A 21,713-nucleotide genomic window follows, 5' to 3' on the forward strand; every position below is an offset into this window, starting at 1 on the left:
AAAAACACAAAATAGCTGCAACGGCGCTACGGAGTAGCTACCGTATGGAGTAGCTGCCATATGGAGTAGCTGCCATACGATATTCCCACACACTAAGGGGTGCATTCAGTGTAGAGATCGTTATAACACTACCTAATGATTCTTACCATCTATGTAGAATCATTCATGTTGCTAAAAATGCTATTCACAATATCCCTGATCACCTCCCCTCTTCGCTTGACAGTGGGGAGAGTGGCTAGCAAAGCCACATGAGAAAGGTTAGAATACAGCTAAATTACTTGATCCACTGGTCAGTTTAATGTTCTTAAGCCAGTGTTAAACTAGCAGAACTGTTCAGTTGTTTTGGCGTGGGCAATGATTTGGGGCTAATTTATTATAAAAGTTGACCCACTAGCTAGCAAGCTAGCACAGAAGCCACGTTTTGTGTATGAGAATAAAAAGGTTAATGAGGTGGGTGTCATGTTGGCTACTAAGACATGGTAACATGTGTAGCAACCACTGACATCACTCTAAGGATGCCTAAACTAAACTAATAAAATGTAGTTAACTGTAAATGCTAAAAAGCTTCATTTTGTTTCTTTTTCAAATAGATCAAGAAGCATTTATCATCGTCTTTAATGATTTACTCCATTAACTGAGATAATATTAGTGTAACGTTGGTATGGTACTTGGCTAAAAAAAATAAATATGTTGCAAGCTAAGTTGGCGCTTGGTAACATTATCTATTAGTTAATGTTACCATGTAGCTAATGGCAGCCAGCCCGGTACCCCTCCCCTGTGAGAGTGAGGGGCGCAGTGTGGAAGAGGATGGGCTAAAGCTGGCCTTGGCTGGCTACCAGTGGCTTGTTTTCTCATTGTGTAGCCACAGCTGATATTTTCCAGACACTCCTCTGATTTATCAATGTCGTTTTCCCCTCACACGTGTGGCTAGCAGGGCTAACTGAACACGGCAATTACAAAACTGCTCGTTTTATTTTTGTCCTGAGTGAGGTTTTTAATTATCATTTTCGTTACTATTCATCTTGGGAATATTAAAAAATATAAATGAAGCTGTTTATTCGAGCTTGAACAAGGCCACTAAATTGATTTATTAAAACGCATTCGTAATGTAGTCCGTTTGTTTAAAAGAAAGGTTTTGCAGTTTTTTTTTTTTTCACACAATAAGAAAACTAGATAACAGACAAAAGAAAACGACTGAACCAGCTTACAAATCAAGGTGGGAACTGAACTGTGGTTTTGGAGAACCATTACGCTCCCACTAATTAATATGCAGTGCTTTAGGCCTGAGAGACACAGTGCGTTGTTATATGAACAATTTCATCACACCATATTTCAACACAGATTGGTCAATGTAATGTCTGCTGTCTACGAGACTGTCTGAGAAGGTGTGTGCCAATGAGTGTGTGTATATCTGTGACTGTGTGTTTGAGTGGGAGAATGGGTGTGTATCTGTGGGAAAGAGAGTTGATAACGTGTGTCTGCGTGGGTGTGTGTATGTGTGTGTTTCAGAGGGAGTGAACTGAGCCCTAGGAGCTGCAGAGCTCCAGGGTGCTGCATTGAGCTGTTTATCAGTGCTGCTGTTTTCAGCCTGAGGCTGGGAATACCCTAATGCTCATTTGTCTCTCTGTATAAATAATGACTGGAGGTGATGTCTGTCAGCAGGACTGTCTGAGTTGGGTGTAGGAAATGTGAGCCTGCCCTGCTACACATAGCATTGACCAGGTTTTTAATTGGTCAAATGGCCAGTCATCACTTTAGGCTTTCCTGTCCAAGTTGAGGCTTGGTTTCATTTTAAGCTTGCTTTTTTAGCATGGTGCTCAATGGGCTGATGAGGGTGAAATCTCTGAGGGGTTTGATATTATTTCAGTTTAGTGTACATTCTTGTTTGCTGCAGACAGTTTTTATGTGCAGCGAAAGATTTTTTTGATGTGTATAGAAGTTTCTGACAACCTGCTGGCTTTAAAATGCCTCATTATAAGGGTATTTTGTGGTCTGAAGCAAGAAAATATGTTTCAAATAGGCTAACTCTCAAAAAGAGTTTGTACAGCAAAGTTGTGTTTCCAGAGGTTGTACATATGGACAGATTAATTTTGTGGCATTTATTCACAATTGTAAACATAGATATCATGTTACATGTTGTGCCGGTACTTCTCTCCCTCTGAGTTTGCATGAGCCGTGTGAAATAGTTTGAACCGAATATAGGTTCTTGTTTTTGAAGAACAGTCAGCCACTAGAGGCATGACGTCGCCACACAAGCTTCTTTGGAGTTATTTTAAGTTGATTTTCTTTCTTTAGACCACAAATGCTCAGTGCCCAGCCACTGTGAAACCTGCAGGTAGCCAGAGATGTCTGCAAACATCTTAAATACTATTAATTGCACACACGCGCATCGCCTGGGCCAATCGCCTACACTAAATCTGAAATATCAGTTACCCTAGAAGGTGCACTGTCACTTTGAAGTCTCTGTTTGTGCCTTTGTTTTGGTGCATTACGTGACTTTACTTTTCGAGCCTTTCTGCTAAACCTCATGGCATTTTATCAGAATGGTGGTCATAACATCATAAATTTCAGAATCAGGAAAGGGCCTGATCTCCCTCTTTAACCTGAGTAAATAAACTGAGACCTTCAGAGGACTGGTTCTTCTGTTGCATGTTCCGTAAGCAGCAGGCAGCACATACGGAGTCTGGTTTTTTTGCAGGAGCAGTGTTCTCAAGATGCCCTGTCAATAAGAGCAAGCAATTTACGCGCAAGTGTGTGGTGCAGTTTGGACAGTGTTGATCTGGCCTGATAACCTACAGGTTGTTGGTTCAATTCCTGTAAGGGTACCTTTAAGCAAAACACACACTCTTGTACCTTTGAGCAAAACACACGTTCCTAAAGCAGTCGGTCAGTAACTTTGACTGGCAAATAAAAGTAAAATATTAATTGTTTAGTTTGTTTACATACAAAGTACCCCTGGTTCTGCAGTTACCAAATCTAACCTGGCAACTGTGCACGAGGGGGGGGGGGGGGGCAGGGGGGTGGACAGACCCAGTACATTAACTTATTTGCTAAACAAAGTTTTGGTAAATGTTGGTTGACCCCGAGCCCTAGCGTGTGATGGTGCTCAGCGATAACCTGCTCTCTCTCTCTCTCCCTCACAGTACTTCACTGGCCTGGAGTGTGGACACAAGTTCTGCATGCAGTGTTGGGGGGACTACTTAACAACCAAAATCATAGAGGAAGGAATGGGACAGGTACTGTCCATACTGTACAGTCCGCACTGTACATTTACAGAGGGCTTCTGCCTGTCACACTGGGATAAGCGTATTTGCAAATGGGATGTTTCTTTTTGTTGCTGGATTTTCATCTGACCAAACAGAGAGCTTAGACTGATTATCAGGCGAGAGTAAAATGTGTGTGAGCTTACCTGTGAGAGCAGTGACATTTGATCAGTATTCACTTGGAAGCAGCAGCTCCTGGTCCTCCTATTTGCCCACGGGCACGCGCATCCTAAATTTCAAAGTTGACTCTGCTGCCTGCTGTGCAGAGTTTGTGCTCCCCGAGCATAGCAGAGCGGGTCCGAAGATGCTTTTACACACCTTTGGCTTCACTGTGCCCTGGCACCTTTTTCATGTGGCATTGACACTTCAGTTAGCCGTCACTAACGCGAGATGTTCTGTGCGAGAGCACGAACCGTGACACGTGACAGCTTCCTGTGAGTCTCGTAGACGGTGTGGCTTTATGGAAGTGGATTATGCTGCGAGTCCACACGGGGGCTTTAATTTCAGGGCCAGGAGTCTAAAATAACCACGCTGATTCGAAGTACTTGCTCAATATAAAATTTTGTGTCAGTTTGATTGTGTCATGTATTTTGTGTAAGTCTGTTAGAGCTTTGGCCTGTTAGCACTTTGAAGAGTATTGATTTTTGTAAAAAAAAAAAAAAAAACATTTTTTTCATAACTTTTTAGTCTGTTTTAAAACTCCATTGCTTTCAATTACCAGTAGAGATTGGTACATCAGCCATAGAATGTACAGTTAAGAACATTCTAATCACACATTTGTGATCTCACACCTTAAAGAGCTAATAAAGATGTACCCTCTTCCTCTTCCCCAGACCATTTCCTGTCCTGCTCATAACTGTGACATTCTGGTGGATGACAACACCGTAATGTAAGTATTCTTGTGTTCCCATTTAATTTGCTGAGGACATTATTCCAACAGCCAGTAAGACAGCCTTGGTTCACACACCTTTCAAGCCTGTTGCTGAAAATAAACTCAATGTAGGCTACTCACAAGCTTCCAGAAAGCTCTCCCGTTTTTTTTATGCTGGGTGTTCACCCGTCTTCTGGCTGAAATGGAATGAGTTATGGCTAGGCTGGCAGCCAGCAAACCATCCAGACGTTTTAAATCCTTTAAAAAAACTGCTTAATCAGTTTGCTAGCCAGATTCCTTTTAGTTTGTCATACTTGTAATTATCTTTCTGGTGAACCAATGGCATGGAGGTGGTTATAGAGTATGGTTGTCTGTTTCTGAATTAAAAGCCTGGGTCACTTTAGTAGTGTTCATCAAGTGTTTCTTAAAGTGTTTCTAAGCAGCCCTGGTGCATTTTAATGGTCTAAGTCAGGGGTGTAAAACTCCAGTCCTAGAGGATGGCAGTGTCTGCAGTTTTGTTCCTTTCAGTCAGCAGCCAATTACATCCTTGGGAACTAGGTGTGTGGATTCTTTAGCCAATCAGTGACTTAATAATTGCTAGACACTGCTGCCCTCCAGGATTGGATTCTGACTTAAAAGTTCTAGGTCTTCTGACTTAAAAGTTGTTCTTAAAACATCGCTGCACTATGTTAAAAATGAAAAGGCTTGTTTTGCCTTCAAATTTAAAGGTTATTAACAAGAGAGGTGGCATGTCCTGGGCAACACATGAGGGTCCAACTAATATCTCAAAAACAACCACTGGCATCCCATAATAAACATTGGTTTACAACACAATGGAAACCTTACTTTAAGATTTCAGCAAATACTATCCCACACTATAGATGCTGCCTAGCAACTGCACACTCATTCTAGTCAGGTTGCAAAATACACTGTCACTCGCGTGACTTGTTATTAAAACTCAGTTTCATCTTGGGTCGAAATGGTCTCGCAATACTTTTTCTGTCGTGGTTATCTAGCTAATCATCTACTCCATTCACTTGAAAGCTGCAGCTGTACCGTTGTAGAAAACGGTAGCGCGAATGTCCTCTCTGAGTGCCGATGTGATGACACTTGCTAAATAGAATCAGTACGGCGCATATTAACATCAGACCGCTTAGCTAGCTCAGTGTTGATGCAACTAAAACATTCAACACATGCGCTGACTGAAAGTTCAGATGCTCTGCATTCTATATAGATTTTACTATGTTTTGCAGTAATTTATTTGCCATTTTGTGTATTTTATTAACCTTAATTTGCACAGATTGAAAAGATTTGACTTGCTGTGGGGCTTATTTGTATCCAGCTGTAACTCTGGAACCGTCCTGCTTTCTGGCTGTCTGGCCTTTTGCCAGTTTATGGCTGCTTTACCTTTAATTGATGGAACAGGTGTGCATGTTGCAGTCAGTGTGTGTATTAAAACGCTCTATGCACATTCACATTCCCACTTGTGCTGCCCAAGTGTTCAGCTTTAATCTGGTTGTTGTGTCCAGGGTTTGAAATTAATGGGGGCTCAGTGCAAAAATATTGTCAAATGTATCATATGCCCTCAAAAATCAGTTAAGGGGGAGCCTTTGAAATTTTCATTTTATTATTTGTTGTTTTTCTTTTCATGTCACAAAGTTCTGGAGGCATTAACATTACATTAGCAACAGTAGTAAAGAATGGCATGCTACAATGAAGCGTCCCTATCCGCAATAGTCCTGAGTCTGTTTTGTGTTGTAATGCAAACTCAACAGTCAGCTCTCCTCGGGTATGTGCCATTCTTACTGCATAGTTAGAGTAGCTGGAAGCGGGGTATGCATAGTGTGTTTGTTTTGTTTGCGTGCTCACAGACAAAACAAAAGCTTGCAACTGCCACCTGACTAAGGGAATAAGCGGGACTGTTTTTCTGTGAGAGTTTAGCTCGCAGCCAAATGTTTGTTTGCTGGCGGGCTGCCCATGAACTGTATTAGAAGGGTCTTACCGGTGCAGTCCGGCTGAGAGCTTGCTCTCCTGTGACTGTATCGGTTTCACTTGTACCGTGCAAAACACTGTAAACTGCGTAAGCACTGCACGAGGTAAGACGATATAGTCAACAGCTCCCTCAAAAACAGCACCGGATAGTGTGTGTGAGGGCACGTTACTTGCGAAAGATTGCAAGCACACATTCAGTGCCGGTGCGTTTTTGAGTTGTTGCCTGGCCACCATATTGTATTACCTCCTCCAGCGCATATGCACGAATGCTTCCATGAGTTGACTTAATGTATTTAGCATTTATTGTGTATTGAACCTTTCTTCCTCAAAGTTATTTATGCATGGAATGTCATACCAGGAATGTAAAAGTGGGAACAGAGATCCTCGGAATATTCAAGATGAAGTTAAACAGTTCTGGACACTCTAGACCAGTGGTTCTCAACTCTGGCCAGAAAGGGCCGGTGTGGGTGCAGGCTTTTGTTCCAACCAAGCAGTTACACACCCGATTCTACTAATCAACCTTTGGAGTCTTTACTAAGGACCTTGATTAGTAGAATCAGGTGTGTAACTGCTTGGTTGGAACAAAAGCCTGCACCCACACCGGCCCTTTCTGGCCCGAGTTGAGAACCACTACTCTAGACTGTAGTTCAAATTACAGACCTAGATAGGCTGCATAACTGTTTACCATTGATAAATTCACTTGTGTGTTTCTCCCTGTTATAACACTTCCACTGTGGAGTGGTTTGAACCAGTCCAGGTTTTATTAGAAGCAGGTTGGTGTTTCACCAATAGGCATGAGCTTTCGCTCTCTTAACGCAGTAACCTGCTGCTGCTAGATCCTGAACTGACTCAACCCGCCATGCTTTGGGAAGAGCCACTTAGGTTCAAGCTTCAATGTGTTTCCACTGTGAAGGTCTCTGCTGCAGGATCCAGCTTTGCTAATGAAGATGTCCTCTTATCTTCTGCTCACAGGAGGCTGATAACAGATTCAAAAGTGAAGTTAAAGTACCAGCACTTAATAACCAATAGTTTTGTACAGGTAAGGGATTATTTGTGTATTCAGGGTTTGCATAAAAAAACAGCCCAGAAAATGTATGAGAAAAGCAATGAATATGAGATCTGTTTATAATGTGTTCATTAAAGCATCATGCTGTAGTTGGAAAGAAACTTTGGATTTATTTTTATTTATTTATTTAAGACTGGGAAAACGAGAAGTCCTTATGTTCTTTTATTGCTAGTCGTGTGAGGGAATGTTTAATGTGGCTCAGAGCGGTTTAAGAAGCTGTGTCGGGTTCTTCTGATGTGACGCGTCTCTTGCTTCCGTCCTCAGTGCAATCGACTGTTGAAATGGTGTCCGGCTCCAGACTGCCACCATGTGGTCAAAGTGCAGTACCCTGACGCCAAGCCCGTCAGATGCAATTGCGGACGCCAGTTCTGGTAAGGGGCTCGTCTGCGAGAACGCTCTTCGCCTTGTGTGGAGGTGTTCTGGGTCTGCGGCCGTCGACCGTGAAATCCGAACACGCAGGGAGAGGAAAGGAGCGTGCAGAGAGCTGCAGAACTTCTTTTCTCCTCTTTGCTGAAAAAAATGGCAGTGGGACGAAACAGTAAAAGTAGAGTTTTCATTAGTCTGGAATGTTCTTTTTCTCGCAAATCAAGAGGAGACATTCATATCATTACCCACTTAACTAAATATAGCATTGCACGATATTGCACTGCCATGTCTCAATGAAGAATCCAATTGTAATGATATGGTACCTAAGCTGCTTTAACATTTCTCTTTGATCTCAAAACGTATGTAACATGTTGGGCAAAGGCCAGGAGCAACGCTTTGACCTAGTCCTGCCAAATTATGCTCTGTCAAGTTTTTTCATTAAACTCTACTTATTGCTTCAGCTGCATTTGTAATGGCTGTTAAGGTGTGCAAAGTTTGCTGTGATCAAAAACACAAGGCTCCTATTTTTATTGTTGTAAATGTGGTGTTTCTGTTGTATTCTTTGCTGTGTTGATTTCCTTTTTTCTCTCCCCCTCCACCGCAGCTTCAGTTGTGGCGAGAACTGGCACGACCCCGTCAAGTGCAAGGTGGGTATTTGAAAAAGGACGAGCCTCTCTGGCGGTCTCAGCCGCAATGCAGCCGTTGTTACACACAGGAAGTGTCCGCCGGTGCAGACTGCAGTCTCATTGTTTAAACAACACTCAATCTTGTGCTGTAAATTTTTTTTGACACATTGGTGCTGTTGGGAATTGAATCTTTCTTCTATTGCCATTCCTGTCTGTTAGGTTTAAGGCACATTTCTGTGTACATGGAAATGTAGTTCTAGTGCAGTCACCCCACTGCCACATTACGGGATGGATCCTGGTTTGTGCTGTTTTTTCTCAGTGGTTTTGTGTAATGCAATCACACTCCAGTTTAGAACAAATTCATATAATGATTATGATCAAGGGTGAGACACTTTGTACACAATTCTGAAACTTTCTGTGGAGCAGAAAGAACCTATTATGGACTTTTTTGTGTTGTGCCTTCTAGAAGTTCATTTATATTTGTGCATTTGGTTTGTATTTTTTTTTAGTTTTTTTTTTGTGGTCTGTCTAGTCCTGATTAAAAAATAATTGATCTCCACTGTGCCGAATTGTGTAAAAACACGGCCAGCTGTTCCAATCGAGTGTAATTAGGTTTTGCCGTTGTTTGTACTGCGCAGTGCAGAGACGGGAGGCTTCTTGTGGAGGCTGTAAATGATTCAGAGATTTAGCCGACAGCTGCTGCCCTCCGAAGGGTGTCCACGCAAACAGCACACCTGCAGCACCTAGCTCGTTTAGTTTTCCCGCCACAAATTTCTTTTACCCAATCGGAGAGGAGCACTCCGGTTCATTTCCCTTTGAATTCACGGCAGACGAATGGAAATGTGATTTGCAGTCTGTGCTCTAGATTTAAGTATGTTATATAGTATTTTGTATATAGTATAGTATATAAATTATAGTATCGAAGTATAATGTGGCATATGATATAGTATTTTAAGCATAAAATTTTATTAAAGGTGGTTCGAAATCCGTTGCACAATCCAAACCAACCAACGTTTACAGTCCAACCTGAAGCCATTTGAAGTGGGACGAAAGCTCACCTCTGCCACCACTGATGTGTAGCACGCATCTGGGCGCTACACTGCAGCCATTTTGCACCACAGGTGCTGAGGGAGGGTTGTTAATTCAGTTGTTAAGCCAATTAAACTGCGTGCCTTGGAAATGCAGTGACTATCGAGGCTGACGGGGTTAGAGACAATAGCTGCTGTTGAGCTCTGTGGTTTCTGATATAACCCTCGTGTTTGGTTTGGATCAAAATGACTCAATTTAAACTTTAGTAGGAAAGGAATGAAAACTTATGAAAGATGAATTTTATAACCAGTGACTAAACCTGTGCAATTTTGGCTCTTGATTTGTGTTTCTATTTGTAGTTCATCTGTATTTGCTTTGTCATTTTACCTACGGTGTCATTGTATCAAATTCTGTCAGACTGAAAGCTGGGAGAAGGGGTGTGCACGTGGCAGCGAAGTGTTACACTGCCTCTGTGTGGTTGCCCAGTGTATTACATTACAAAAACGAAAGGAAAAAAAAACACTAAAAAAAATTATTTTACTGTAATTTTAATACATCAATGCCTCAAATACTTCTCTATTTGTATTTTTGCATATATTTTATTTTTGTATTGTTTAAAATCCCAGTGATAACCTGGGTGCATTTTACCCAGGCTAACGGTTTCACTGATGCTAATAGGAGGTGGAACTCGAGGGCTGAAGGCATGAGGGCCACTGCTGTAAGGAGAGTGCCCAGCGAGTTCAGTTCACTGCACACTGCAAAGAGCAGTCCCCACCTGCCTGTGCCTCAGGCAGTCCACCAGGCCTTCTCTCTGAAACCAGGGCCATCTTCCAGTGCAGGCAGAAACTGTAAACCAAAAAATTTCCAACTTGGTTTAATGCCTCAACTCTATCGACGCTAGTAAAATGTGAAACAATGCAGTGAATTGCAACCATAACTTTTTCCTAAACGTAATATATTTTCTTATCTCCAGCATTGTATGTGGTCTCCCCCCCCCCCCCCCCCTCGTTATTCATTGTCTTTGTGTTTTATTTTTCTTTTGTTTTGGGTCCCCTGCCTTGGTATGGTTTTCCATTTCAGAGCTCAGTTTCAGTCAAGTTGCATTTCCTGTTTTGCAGTGGTTGAGGAAATGGATAAAAAAGTGTGACGACGACAGCGAGACCTCCAACTGGATCGCAGCGAACACGAAGGTGAGCTGCGCTCTCATGCCACCTTCTGATTGGCCCATTCAGAGGTCAGAAGATCCAACTACTTCCTTATTTTTTTTGTTTTATTCCTTTATTTCCAGGAGTGTCCCAAATGCCACGTCACCATTGAGAAGGACGGCGGCTGTAATCACATGGTGTGCCGGAACCAGAACTGCAAAGCGGAGTTCTGTTGGGTCTGCCTGGGGCCCTGGGAGCCTCACGGCTCAGCCTGGTTCGTGTTCCATTGCCTCATACTCCCAGCATGCACTTTTCCTCTACTGCTCGCAGAATGCACATCGCAGCCTTTACATTCCCAGTGTGCACCTCTCAGCCTGTCCGACCCCTCCACTGCTCCCAGCATGCACCTCTCAGCCTATACTACAACCGGAGCTACAAGTAATACTGAGTGAACTGGGTAGAGCTATCATGTCTTATCAGTGAACCAGCTGTAGCATTTTGAAAAGCCTTTAACCAATTAATATGGTGACTGTACCCATTTTCACTTCCTGTAGTCCTGTCAGTCTTCCTTTACTAGTGAGGGGCTTTGTGTAACCAGCCTTGGCTAATGATATGCAGGACCCTGCTGAGGTCCAGGGGAAGTGGTTGGGTGTTTTAGTGACAGCTTGCTCCTACATGGCGGCAGTTTGGGTGGGAGGAGTGTGTGTGTGTGTGCGGATGTGGATGTGGTGCAGCCTGTTTGTGCCGAGCGCTTCTGCTGTGTCTTCACAGGTACAACTGCAATCGCTACAACGAAGACGACGCCAAGGCGGCGCGAGACGCCCAAGAGGTAACCACAGCTGTGAGCTCCTCCTCCTTCCCTTACCGCAGGGCGGCCCAGCCCCGTTCCTGGAGATCCACCGTCCCTGTGGGGTTCACACTCCAGCCCTAACACAGCGCGCCTCATTCCGCAGCCAGAGGTCTTGCTGAGCTGCTAATTAGTTAGAGCCAGGCGTGCCAAATAAGGGTTGAAATGAAGACCTACGGGATGGTAGATCTCCAGGAACAGTGTTGGGCAGCCAAGCCTCATGGCTTTCTGTTTTACTGTTATTTAACAATAATTGAGTATTTTAGTTGTTAATAATTATTTATAGTGTGTGTGTGTGTATAAATATGAATCTTTGTCAATATAAATCGTGGTAAAGATAAATCACTGCAGTAGTGATAAAGGACTTATTGTAAATAGCACTGCCTACTCACATGCGCGTGTTTTCTTGTGCGTACGCCTGTGTGGGGAAGTTGGTGAAGGACATCACCTCACACTTCCTTGATACAATCGGCGATCTGTGAGGCAGATATTCGGCAGATCTAAACATACAGACTTGTTGCCAGCTTCAGTGTGGTTGTGGTGACATGCAGATGTGAGCTGGCTTTGATGCAGTAAAAAGGAATGCGCTGGCAGATTTTGGCAGAGTTTGCGCAGGAGGAAGGGTGCGTTTTCCCAGTGTCTCATGCATGGGCACAAATGTGATGTTTTTTGCTCGTACTAAGGGTTTTCTGCCCCATCATGAGGTTTGTTGCACAGGCATTATGGTTTTCTGTGCAGGTGTGAGGTTTGTTGCGCAGGCATAAGGGTTTTCTGCCCCACCATGAGGTTTGTTGCACAGGCATTATGGTTTTCTGTGCAGGTGTGAGGTTTGTTGCACAGGCATAAGGGTTTTCTGTGCAGGTGTGAGGTTTGTTGCGCAGGCATAAGGGTTTTCTGCCCCACCATGAGGTTTGTTGCACAGGCATTATGGTTTTCTGTGCAGGTGTGAGGTTTGTTGCACAGGCATTATGGTTTTCTGTGCAGGTGTGAGGTTTGTTGCACAGGCATTATGGTTTTCTGTGCAGGTGTGAGGTTTGTTGCACAGGCATTATGGTTTTCTGTGCAGGTGTGAGGTTTGTCACACAGGTAGCTGGCTTATATGTGCAGGTGTTTGGTTTGTTGCACAGGCATAAGGGTTTTCTGTGCAGGTATGAGGTTTGTTGCACAGGCATAAGGGTTTTCTGTGCAGGTATGAGGTTTGTTGCACAGGCATAAGGGTTTTCTGTGCAGGTGTGAGGTTTGTTGCACAGGCATAAGGGTTTTCTGTGCAGGTATGAGGTTTGTTGCACAGGCATAAGGGTTTTCTGTGCAGGTGTGAGGTTTGTCTTACAGGTACAGGGCTTGTATGTGCAGGTGTAATGTTTGTCGCATAGTTACAGGGCTTGTATGTGCAGGTGTAAGGTTTGTCGCACAGGTACAGGGCTTGTATGCGCAGGTGTAAGGTTTGTCGCACAGGTGCAGGGCTTGTATGTGCGGGTGTGAGGTTTGTCGCACAGGTGCAGGGCTTGTATGTGCAGGTGTAAGGTTTGTCGCACAGGTACAGGGCTTGTATGTGCTGGCGTGAGGTTTGTCGCACAGGTACAGGGCTTGTATGTGCAGGTGTGAGGTTTGGTGCACAGGTGCAGGGCTTGTATGTGCAGGTGTGAGGTTTGTCGCACAGGCTTATATGCGCAGGTTTAAGGTTTGTCGCACAGGTACAGGGCTTGCATGTGCAGGTTTCAGGTTTGTCGCACAGGTGCAGGGCTTGTATGTGCAGGTTTAAGGTTTGTCGCACAGGTACAGGGCTTGTATGTGCAGGTGTAAGGTTTGGTGCGCAGGTACAGGGCTTGTATGTGCAGGTGTGAGGTTTGGTGCGCAGGTACAGGGCTTATATGCGCAGGTGTAAGGTTTGTCGCACAGGTACAGGGCTTGCATGTGCAGGTGTAATGTTTGTCGCACAGGTACAGGGCTTGCATGCGCTGGCGTGAGGTTTGGTGCACAGGCCGTAAGGTTAGTTTTTGACTGAGAGCCAGGCCCTGCCGTTGCAGCGTTCCCGGGCGGCCCTGCAGCGCTACCTGTTCTACTGCAACCGCTACATGAACCACATGCAGAGCCTGCGCTTCGAGCACAAGCTCTACGCCCAGGTCAAGCAGAAGATGGAGGAGATGCAGCAGCACAACATGTCCTGGATCGAGGTGCAGTTCCTCAAGAAGGCCGTGGACGTGCTCTGCCAGTGCCGCTCCACCCTCATGTTCACCTACGTCTTCGCTTTCTACCTCAAGAAGAATAATCAGTCCATTATATTCGAGGTGAGCTCATAGGGCAGGGTTTTCCGGTGTCGTTTCATTTGTTCTGGCTACATTACATTACATTACAGGCATTTGGCAGACGCTCTTATCCAGAGCGACGTACAACAAAGTGTATAACCATAACCAGGAACAAGTATGACGAAACCCCTAGAGAGAAGTACCGGTCCAAGTGCAGGGAACAACCGCATAGTTCAACTTGGACCCTGAAGGTTAAACTGATTAACTGATTGGCTAGTTATCTCTCTCTCTCTCTCATTCAGAACAATCAGGCAGACCTGGAGAACGCCACTGAGGTGTTGTCTGGATACTTGGAGCGAGACATTTCCCAGGATTCCTTGCAGGACATCAAACAGAAAGTGCAGGATAAATACAGGTGGGAGTGGAGCTGTCAATAGGGTTTATCTGTCTTTAAAAGTGTCATTTAAAAAAAAAATGTTTAAATGCTCTTTCCACCTTAATTCGCCTTAATTGACTCCATTAATAGAGAACATTTTTTCAAGTTATAGAGGCATTCCTCTCATTGTCTTTCCTAAACTTTGTTTTTCCCCCAAAACATGTACTATTATGTGCTATTGTTTAGTTTGTGGGTTGTAATTGATTTATGCATGAACTTAGTAGTATTTTAGGATATTGTTTAGTAGTTTGGTTATTTAGCCACCAGGTGGCAATGTTTAGCTGCCGGCTGTGACTGACTGGTGTTTGCTCCGCCTCCTGCAGATACTGTGAGAGCCGGCGGAGGGTGCTGCTGCAGCACGTGCATGAAGGCTACGAGAAGGACCTGTGGGAGTACATAGAGGACTGAGCCCCTGCCCCGCCCACCCTGATTCAACACGCCCCCCTCGCACCACAAACTCTCTGAGCGCAACCTGGCGACAAGCGCTGCCATGGCGACGCTGCGCTGCACCAGCCTCTGCTGTTACTGCTGGTCTTTGACTCCACCCCCCCCCCCCCCAAATTCTTTTTCATGGAATTAAAATATATTGAAATAAAATATAGAATATTAAAAATATTAATTGTACAACAGTATTGTTAGCAGCAGAGTTGGAGAGTGACAATTGAAACCACCAACCTCCCCCCCAGTCCCCCCTTCCTTTTCTCTGGCTTGTACTGTGACTTTTTTTTTTTTTTTTTTTTTTTTTGTAACTTCCTTCTTTTCTTTTTTTGGTATGACTTTTGGTTCTCTTTAGAGATTATTTTACATCTCCCTGTGTGCAGAGGAAAGGACTTTGCTTTCGAAAAGGCTTTCGGAGTCCTGACCATTTCAGCCGACCGTGGTGAGACCTCCTGTAGGGTCGATGAAAGTGGATCGGCTGAATTTGGGACAAAACTTTTTTGGTAAAAAAAGAAAATGAGGGGAAAAAAAAAAAAACGAAATCAGTATTTTCAATTTGTAAATAAGGCATATGCATGGAAGTTTAACCGCAAGCGTGGCACGTGTTTGCATAATTCTTAAAATTTAAAATATTTATTCTTTACAAAATATTCGAGAAGATGTATATTTGCTGTGTAGATTAAGTATTCCTCCCTGTTTTTTATGTTGGAAGCGAGGGTAACTGGGGGCTGGCCAGATTAAATAAATTTAACCCCAGACTACACCGCCTACTTCACCCACTACCGCACCATGCTCTGAAACAGTAAACGATCAGTGCTTCAGTACAAAGAGCAGCTGCACTTCAGTACAAAGAGCTACAGTGCAAATAGCAGCAGTGCTTCAGTACAAAGAGCAAAGAGCTTCAGTGCAAAGAGCGAGAGTGCTTCAGTGCAAAGACCAGCAGTGCTTTAGAGCAAAGAGCTGCAGTGCTTCAGTGCAACGAGCAGCAATGCTTCAGCACAAAAAGCAAGGAGCCGCAGTGCTTCAGTGCAGAGCAGCAGTGCTTCAGTACAAAACGCAAGGAGCCGCAGTGCTTCAGTACAAAAGGCAAGGAGCAGCAGTACTTTAATGCAAAGAGCAGCAGTGCTTCAGTAATAAGAGCCAAGAGCAGGAGTGCTTCAGTAATATGCCAAGAGCAGCAGTGCTTCAGTAATAAGAGCAAAGAGCAGCTGTGGTTCAGTACTTAGAGCAGCAGTGCTTTAGTACAAAGAGCTTCAGTGCAAAGAGCAGCAGTGTCTCAGTGCAAAGAGCAGCATTGCGGAAGGAATTCTAGCAAATTGAGCTACGAGTCAGTCTCATAGTATCAGTTACTGCTGTTAAATCTGGATTAAAAAAAATGTGAAAATAGAGAGCACTGGTGTGGTAGATATAACTGAGAATGAGGCATGATGGGATATGCCAGCTCTACAGCTGCTTTAGTCACCCCCTCCCTCCAGTCCGAGTAGTTTATCATTTAACCCTGAATCCACATACTGTTTTTTATGTAGCTGCAGTTTGAAAATGACACTACAGTTGTTTCATGAGAGCCAAATTGAGTGATATTCACTCACTGAAAAAGTACTTTTTGTTTTTGTTTGTTCGCAGACTGCTTTGAGGCTTTTCTCGTGTGGTTTTGTAAGCACCTTTGGGGGGGGGTGGGGGTGGTAAATGTGCCCAGGGGGCATTGTAATAATGGCATGTACTGAAAGCACTGTTGTACAAGTCAGTTGGTGGCGTTGTTTCAGGCTTGGGCTGTGGAGCTGGCAACGGCAAGACGGGGGTAATAAAATATAGGACAGACGATCCTGATATTACCCGAGAACAGAATAACTCCTCCAATCACAGAATATGTTGGTGACTTCCTGTAAGGATGTTGAAGGTGATTGGTGGATACTTTGCAGGTACTTCCTGGTAATTCCTACAGGGATCCCTGAAGAATAGTCAAAGTATCCACCAATCACTGTAAACACTGTAACCAACATTCCATGATTGGTGAAAGCTCCCGTGTTCTTCCAGTAAGGTGATGTCAAGACTACTTTCGCCCTGCTAGATTATCCCTGCGACCAGATGCATCTTTGCTCCTTCCTGTTTTGTGTTTGTTTTTGGTTTTTTTTTTAAGCGAGTCTCCACAGTAAGGGCTGGAGGAACAGTCGCAGGCCTTTCCTTCTCACATAGGAAGATTGCTTTTACATGCTTAAGCGCTACTGCATTTAACGTGAGCCGTGTTTACACAGGAATGTACAAAATCGGGACATGCCAATCACCTTCTCTAGGCTCCTCCCCAGGTTATATTTTGTATTAGCAGAGAAGAACCTCCCCCCACCCTGTCCTGCACATGACCCCAGAAAGGATCCCCCCCCCCCCCCCCCATGTGGATGGGTAAAGGGGGAAATATACCGCATATAATGCTGGTGGGGGCTGGCAACGTTAAAAAAATGTCTCCTTTCACCAAAGTGTGAACCGCCTAGTCCACATTATATTACTCAGTTTTTGAGGCTTTCTGGAAACAGGAGGGGAGACCTAGTTGCTTTTATGTGTTATAACTGTTCTTACATACAAAAAAGAAGGAAAAACCTGACTGTACTATTTAAATAAATGTCATTAAAATATCTTCTAATTGGGAGTATTGTGTGAGTCATTGTAACATTATACATGCTTGGATGCCATGAGAGGTCTACAGAAAAAAACTTTAGGTAAAACAAAAGATTTTTTTTTAAGTGTCTATGGTAGTTTCATTGAGTTCATTCATTTTGTACTTGTTCTTGCCTGCCCTCTGGTGGTAAAATATATATACTAAACGGTGACGTGGCTGTTGTTTTTAATAAAAAATTGCAATTCTGTGCATTCCTCCCCTCCCATGGGGATGTGGGTGTGTGTACAACTAACTCTTACCATATGAAAGGCAGTCATGACGAACAAAATGCTTGTATCAGGAAATTTGAAGCACTGTTATTGCTTTGATGGAAAGCCTCCACTAATACAGTAATTTTCTCCAAATATAACCAAAGTGAGTAGTCAAGCTTTATGCTATACGCATGTTCTCACACACGGTGTATTCATGTACACTTTGTTACTGTCAATTTAATTAATGATGGCATACCGTGCATTCAAATGAATGAAGTTGACTTGTGTTCATGTTAAGTAGGCAATGGCATTAGCTTACTAATGTGAATTGGTAGCCTTTAGCTTTACAATTACTGTTTCACAAATGCCATCAAACAGACTGTTCTGCACACAGTAAGTAAAAAAAACTGCTCATATTTCGCTGATCCAGTCAGTTTTGACTTCAAAATAAACTTTCTGAAATTTCTCATGACTCTTTCTGAGCAAAAAAGGCCATAACAGGAAACAGCCTGAATCGACAGAGGACTTAGCCCTGAGGTGACATCAAATATTATATGCCAAATTATTTTTGGACTGACAAATGAATCTCGAGAAGTGATCGTAAATACTAGTTTTCACCAATAAACATTAGCCAGTTAACTTTTAACAGGAAGAGAAAAATGTACACGGTCCAGCTACTAGAGTTATTACATTAGGGGTCTCCAACAATAATAGTACTTCTTGAGCACTACGGCAGCAGTGCCCAGTCTTATCAGAAAACGGCTTATGTGGGTGCAGGTTTTTGTATCATTACATTTAATTGGCAGACCCTTTTATCCAAAGCGACATACAATAAATGCATACCAATGGCCATTGGAACAACTACAAAACACAGATCTGATAAGGTACAATACTCATTTTGTACAGTTATTCATGGCTATGAACACATTTAAGTCCAGTTCACACAGTGAACATTTCTCTGACCTAACCTATGCCAATTCAAACTAGGAGGCATTACAAGCTACAACATCAAGACAATGATATAAGGCACAATACGTGCTCAATGGAGGCTGGATATCAGCCCAGCACTAAGACACCTGATTCAACTAATTAATCAGATATCTTAGTGCTGGGCTAAAACAAAAATCTGCACCCACACCAGCCCTTTTAGGATGAGACTGGGCACCCACGACTTGAAGAGCAAGAAATCCATCAAACAGTATTTGAGCGTACATTATTAGAAGATTGTCATTGCCTGACGAATCTGATGTACTTTCCATCATGTGTTGTGTCTATTTATTCAGCGGGAACTGATGCTTGTTTCCCTGTGTTCTCACCAAAGCTCCGACAGGAGCAGTCAATAACTTTGCCAAGCAAGCAAAACCTCTGCGTTTACTGCTGGCCTGCCTGCCCAGATCTATATATAATCATAATAGACCATGACAGGTGAAAGGCGCAGGTACTATAGTCCATCCAGTTGTTATGAAGTGGTCATTAGCCAGGCAGGTTGTGATAAATGTCCACAATTTGCCTCAAACTGGCTAGCTAGCTAATCCACAGTAAACCCTCCAGGGGGATATACATTACCTGTTCATTTTTTAACAAAATGTTAAGCTTTTGATTGGAACTGCTGTGTACCTTATGGCACCTCTATCCTGAGACCACTGTGTGAGGGAGTAGCCTTCACAGCAGAGACATGACATCCATGTTTATTTTCTCCAGATATTATAATTCAAATATATATGTATAATAAGATTTAATCACCATTTTAATGAACTGACTGTTGGATTAAGTGAATAGTGTCTTGCAGGTAACTGATTGATTGGAATGTTTCCAGGAGTGTCCACTTGTGGGCCTATTGAAGTTCAGCTGTGATGATTAATAGGGGCTGATCTTTTTGCAACTCAATTTGGGTGGTATGCAAGTGAGGCTTTAGCCAATTTTTTTTTCTAGTGTCCAAATAATTTAGATGTAAAGGTCCTACAGCTATGTAAAGTCTCAGTGCCTGCAATTCTGGCTTGTGTGTAAATAAACAGTTTTACATATTTTTGAGCTGATAATAATAATAAAAAATAGACCTTTGGTTGTCAAATGAATTAGCTGGCTTTGTGACGCACTGTGCTCATGGAAAGAAGCTCTGACACAATGTGTAAAGGATATTTATGTTTATAATAATAATAATGTTCCTATGCCTAGCCTCTGGAAACAATATAAAAGTGTAATGTCTTGCTGTGAACCACAAACTCTAATTTCCCTATAAACCAGTGCTTATGAAGACCACATGTCATCAGAAACGTGTGTAAGTATCTAAAATATCATTCATCACACAAAGCTGTCTGTACCAATAAAAGACATAAAAACTGAAATGGTATTTAAAAGAAACTCCAGAAAGTGAACTCTCCCTTTATATGCAGACACAACATCTGTAAGCATGTTAAATGTGCCTGTGACTGTATTCATATAGTGTGGGAGATATCGGACACCAAATACAAGGTATGCATTTTGACAGCTCAAAGTACCCCCCATCCTTACACAAGCACAAATGCACATGACATGTCCATCCAAAACTCTCAATCAAAACATTATACTGTTAAAATGTGCGCTAGCATGCCTTGGCACATTTAAGTTGTGCTGATAGAACTCACCTCTTCAGATTGTTCCAGTGCTGCTCTGTCCTGGATCTGGAAACTTGGTTGCAGGTTGCATCTGTGCTATAATGTTACATAGTAATTATAGCACATTATAGCGCATAATGTTTGGCATTGGGGCTGGTCTGTAAGCCCCCTTAAATATCTGATAGTGACCCCAGAGTTTCTGTAGTGTGCCCTGTGTCGAACCGTGTGATCTGCCTTTTAACTGTGCACTACATACATGGCTTTCTACACCCAACAGAGAGCTGTGTGATTTAGCTTGAGGGTTCTAACGAGCTGGAGAGTTGAGCTTGTCCAATATTGCTTTCATTTGCATGTGCAGTTTGTATGTAAATGATATATTGATATATATAAGTGATATTTGGTTATCAGTTGGAGCAGACTACTAAAAGGTGAATTTCCTGTGGGAAAGTTCTTGTTTACCCACCTTCCACTCCAAAAGGTGTTGTTTTCAGTGAACTGAACTGAACTGAGCAGTAAAATATTATTGACCATGATGATAGTCAAAGGTGTTCTGCACAGTGCCCCCGGTTGGAATATGTTCTCCCTACAATTAACATTTTGGATTTGTGTCAAAACATTTTTTTACCATTAAAAAGTTGGCCTCTGAAACATGGCAAAGCATTGTGGGTAATGGGATAGAAAGTCTTCTCTTCTGTACAGGCATCTACATCAGAATTACTTGGCTAATAAAACCATCATGTCAGGAGCTTATTGACGTGGACAAGAGGGCTTCAACCTTAAAAGAAACCACAGAGAAGCTTTTGTTTCCAGTGTGAATGAGAAAAAACACTGCACTGAGCTGAAAAGTATAGAGCAGAGATTATCAAATGTTTGTTAGTTTGTTAGTTCTGCTGCCTAGCCTGTGTGTAATTATGCATTTTCCTTTGTATTCCGCAATACCCACTGCTTTCTGTTTTACATTACATTACATTACATTACATTACAGGCATTTGGCAGACGCTCTTATCCAGAGCGACGTACAACAAAGTGTATAACCATAACCAGGAACAAGTATGACGAAAACCCTAGAGAGAAGTACCAGTCCAAGTGCAGGGAACAACCGCATAGTTCAACTTGGACCCTGAAGGTTAAACTGATTAACACTAACACAAACGAGAACAGCAACAACGCAGTCTATGGAAAAATACAAGCAGTAGTTAAGACAGTTAATGCACCTAAGTCACCTACGAAACAGCTACCTAGTTACAACCCTAAGCTTACAGTCATTTAAGAGATTACAGGGAGGTAGGGAGGGATGGGGAGAGGTGCAGCCTAAAGAGGTGAGTCTTCAGTCGTCGCTTGAAATGGGTCAGTGTCTCAGCTGTTCTGACCTCCATGGGGAGGTCATTCCACCATCGTGGGGCCAGAACAGACAGGAGACGTGTTCTGGAAGTGCAGGTGCGAAGAGGGGGCGGTGCCAGGCGTCCTGAGGTAGCAGAATGGAGGGATCTGGCTGGCATGTAGGGTTTGAATATCTTGTGGAGGTATACTGGGGCTGATCCCTTGACTGCCTGGTATGCTAGGAAGAGCTGTTTTCCTCCTCCTCTTCTCATTTCTCTCTATCCATGGCATTAGTGAGGCTATGTTTAGTAACTAAAATGAGAGTTTTTGCTGAATGTGTGATTTAGTTTCTTTCTTTCATTGTCTCTCTTATAAATTATTAGTTTGGTAAGCGGGAAGCTGCGTAGATTTTCCTTGGCTGCATGAAACAATTGAATGTGTGACTTGTTCTAATTTTTTTCTGTGTATTTGTGTACTCTTTCTGGCCTTCATCTGTGTGTCCCAGATGTAGGAGGATTCAGTGTGGGGGAGAGAGGCGAACAGGTGCCAGCTGTCTGTGGAGGTGCTAAACCCACTGCAGGACAGAATTATATGACTCTGCAGCAGAGCCTG

The 21,713-nt window shown here is 43.1% G+C and overlaps 1 protein-coding gene across 4 annotated transcripts in view; it reads left to right on the forward strand.

Annotated features, from left to right (window-relative positions):
• The window catches only part of LOC118227581 (E3 ubiquitin-protein ligase arih1-like), a 30,651-nt gene extending 13,685 nt beyond the window's left edge, over positions 1-16,966 (forward strand). The window contains exons 4-14 of one of the 4 annotated variants that reach the window (XM_035418190.1): positions 3,144-3,236; positions 4,097-4,152; positions 7,099-7,165; positions 7,457-7,563; positions 8,163-8,205; positions 10,332-10,403; positions 10,502-10,632; positions 11,130-11,199; positions 13,218-13,493; positions 13,754-13,866; positions 14,211-16,966. In XM_035418190.1, the coding sequence (XP_035274081.1) occupies positions 3,144-3,236; positions 4,097-4,152; positions 7,099-7,165; positions 7,457-7,563; positions 8,163-8,205; positions 10,332-10,403; positions 10,502-10,632; positions 11,130-11,199; positions 13,218-13,493; positions 13,754-13,866; positions 14,211-14,295 (1,113 nt within the window). In that variant the 3' untranslated portion in view covers positions 14,296-16,966. The remainder of the gene's footprint in view (positions 1-3,143; positions 3,237-4,096; positions 4,153-7,098; positions 7,166-7,456; positions 7,564-8,162; positions 8,206-10,331; positions 10,404-10,501; positions 10,633-11,129; positions 11,200-13,217; positions 13,494-13,753; positions 13,867-14,210) is intronic. The other 3 variants (XM_035418193.1, XM_035418192.1, XM_035418194.1) reach the window with 3 other exon arrangements.
• The last annotated feature ends 4,747 nt before the right edge of the window (positions 16,967-21,713 follow it).

The sequence above is a fragment of the Anguilla anguilla genome, chromosome 5 (genome assembly GCF_013347855.1).
Source record: "Anguilla anguilla isolate fAngAng1 chromosome 5, fAngAng1.pri, whole genome shotgun sequence".
Taxonomy (NCBI): Eukaryota; Metazoa; Chordata; class Actinopteri; order Anguilliformes; family Anguillidae; genus Anguilla; species Anguilla anguilla.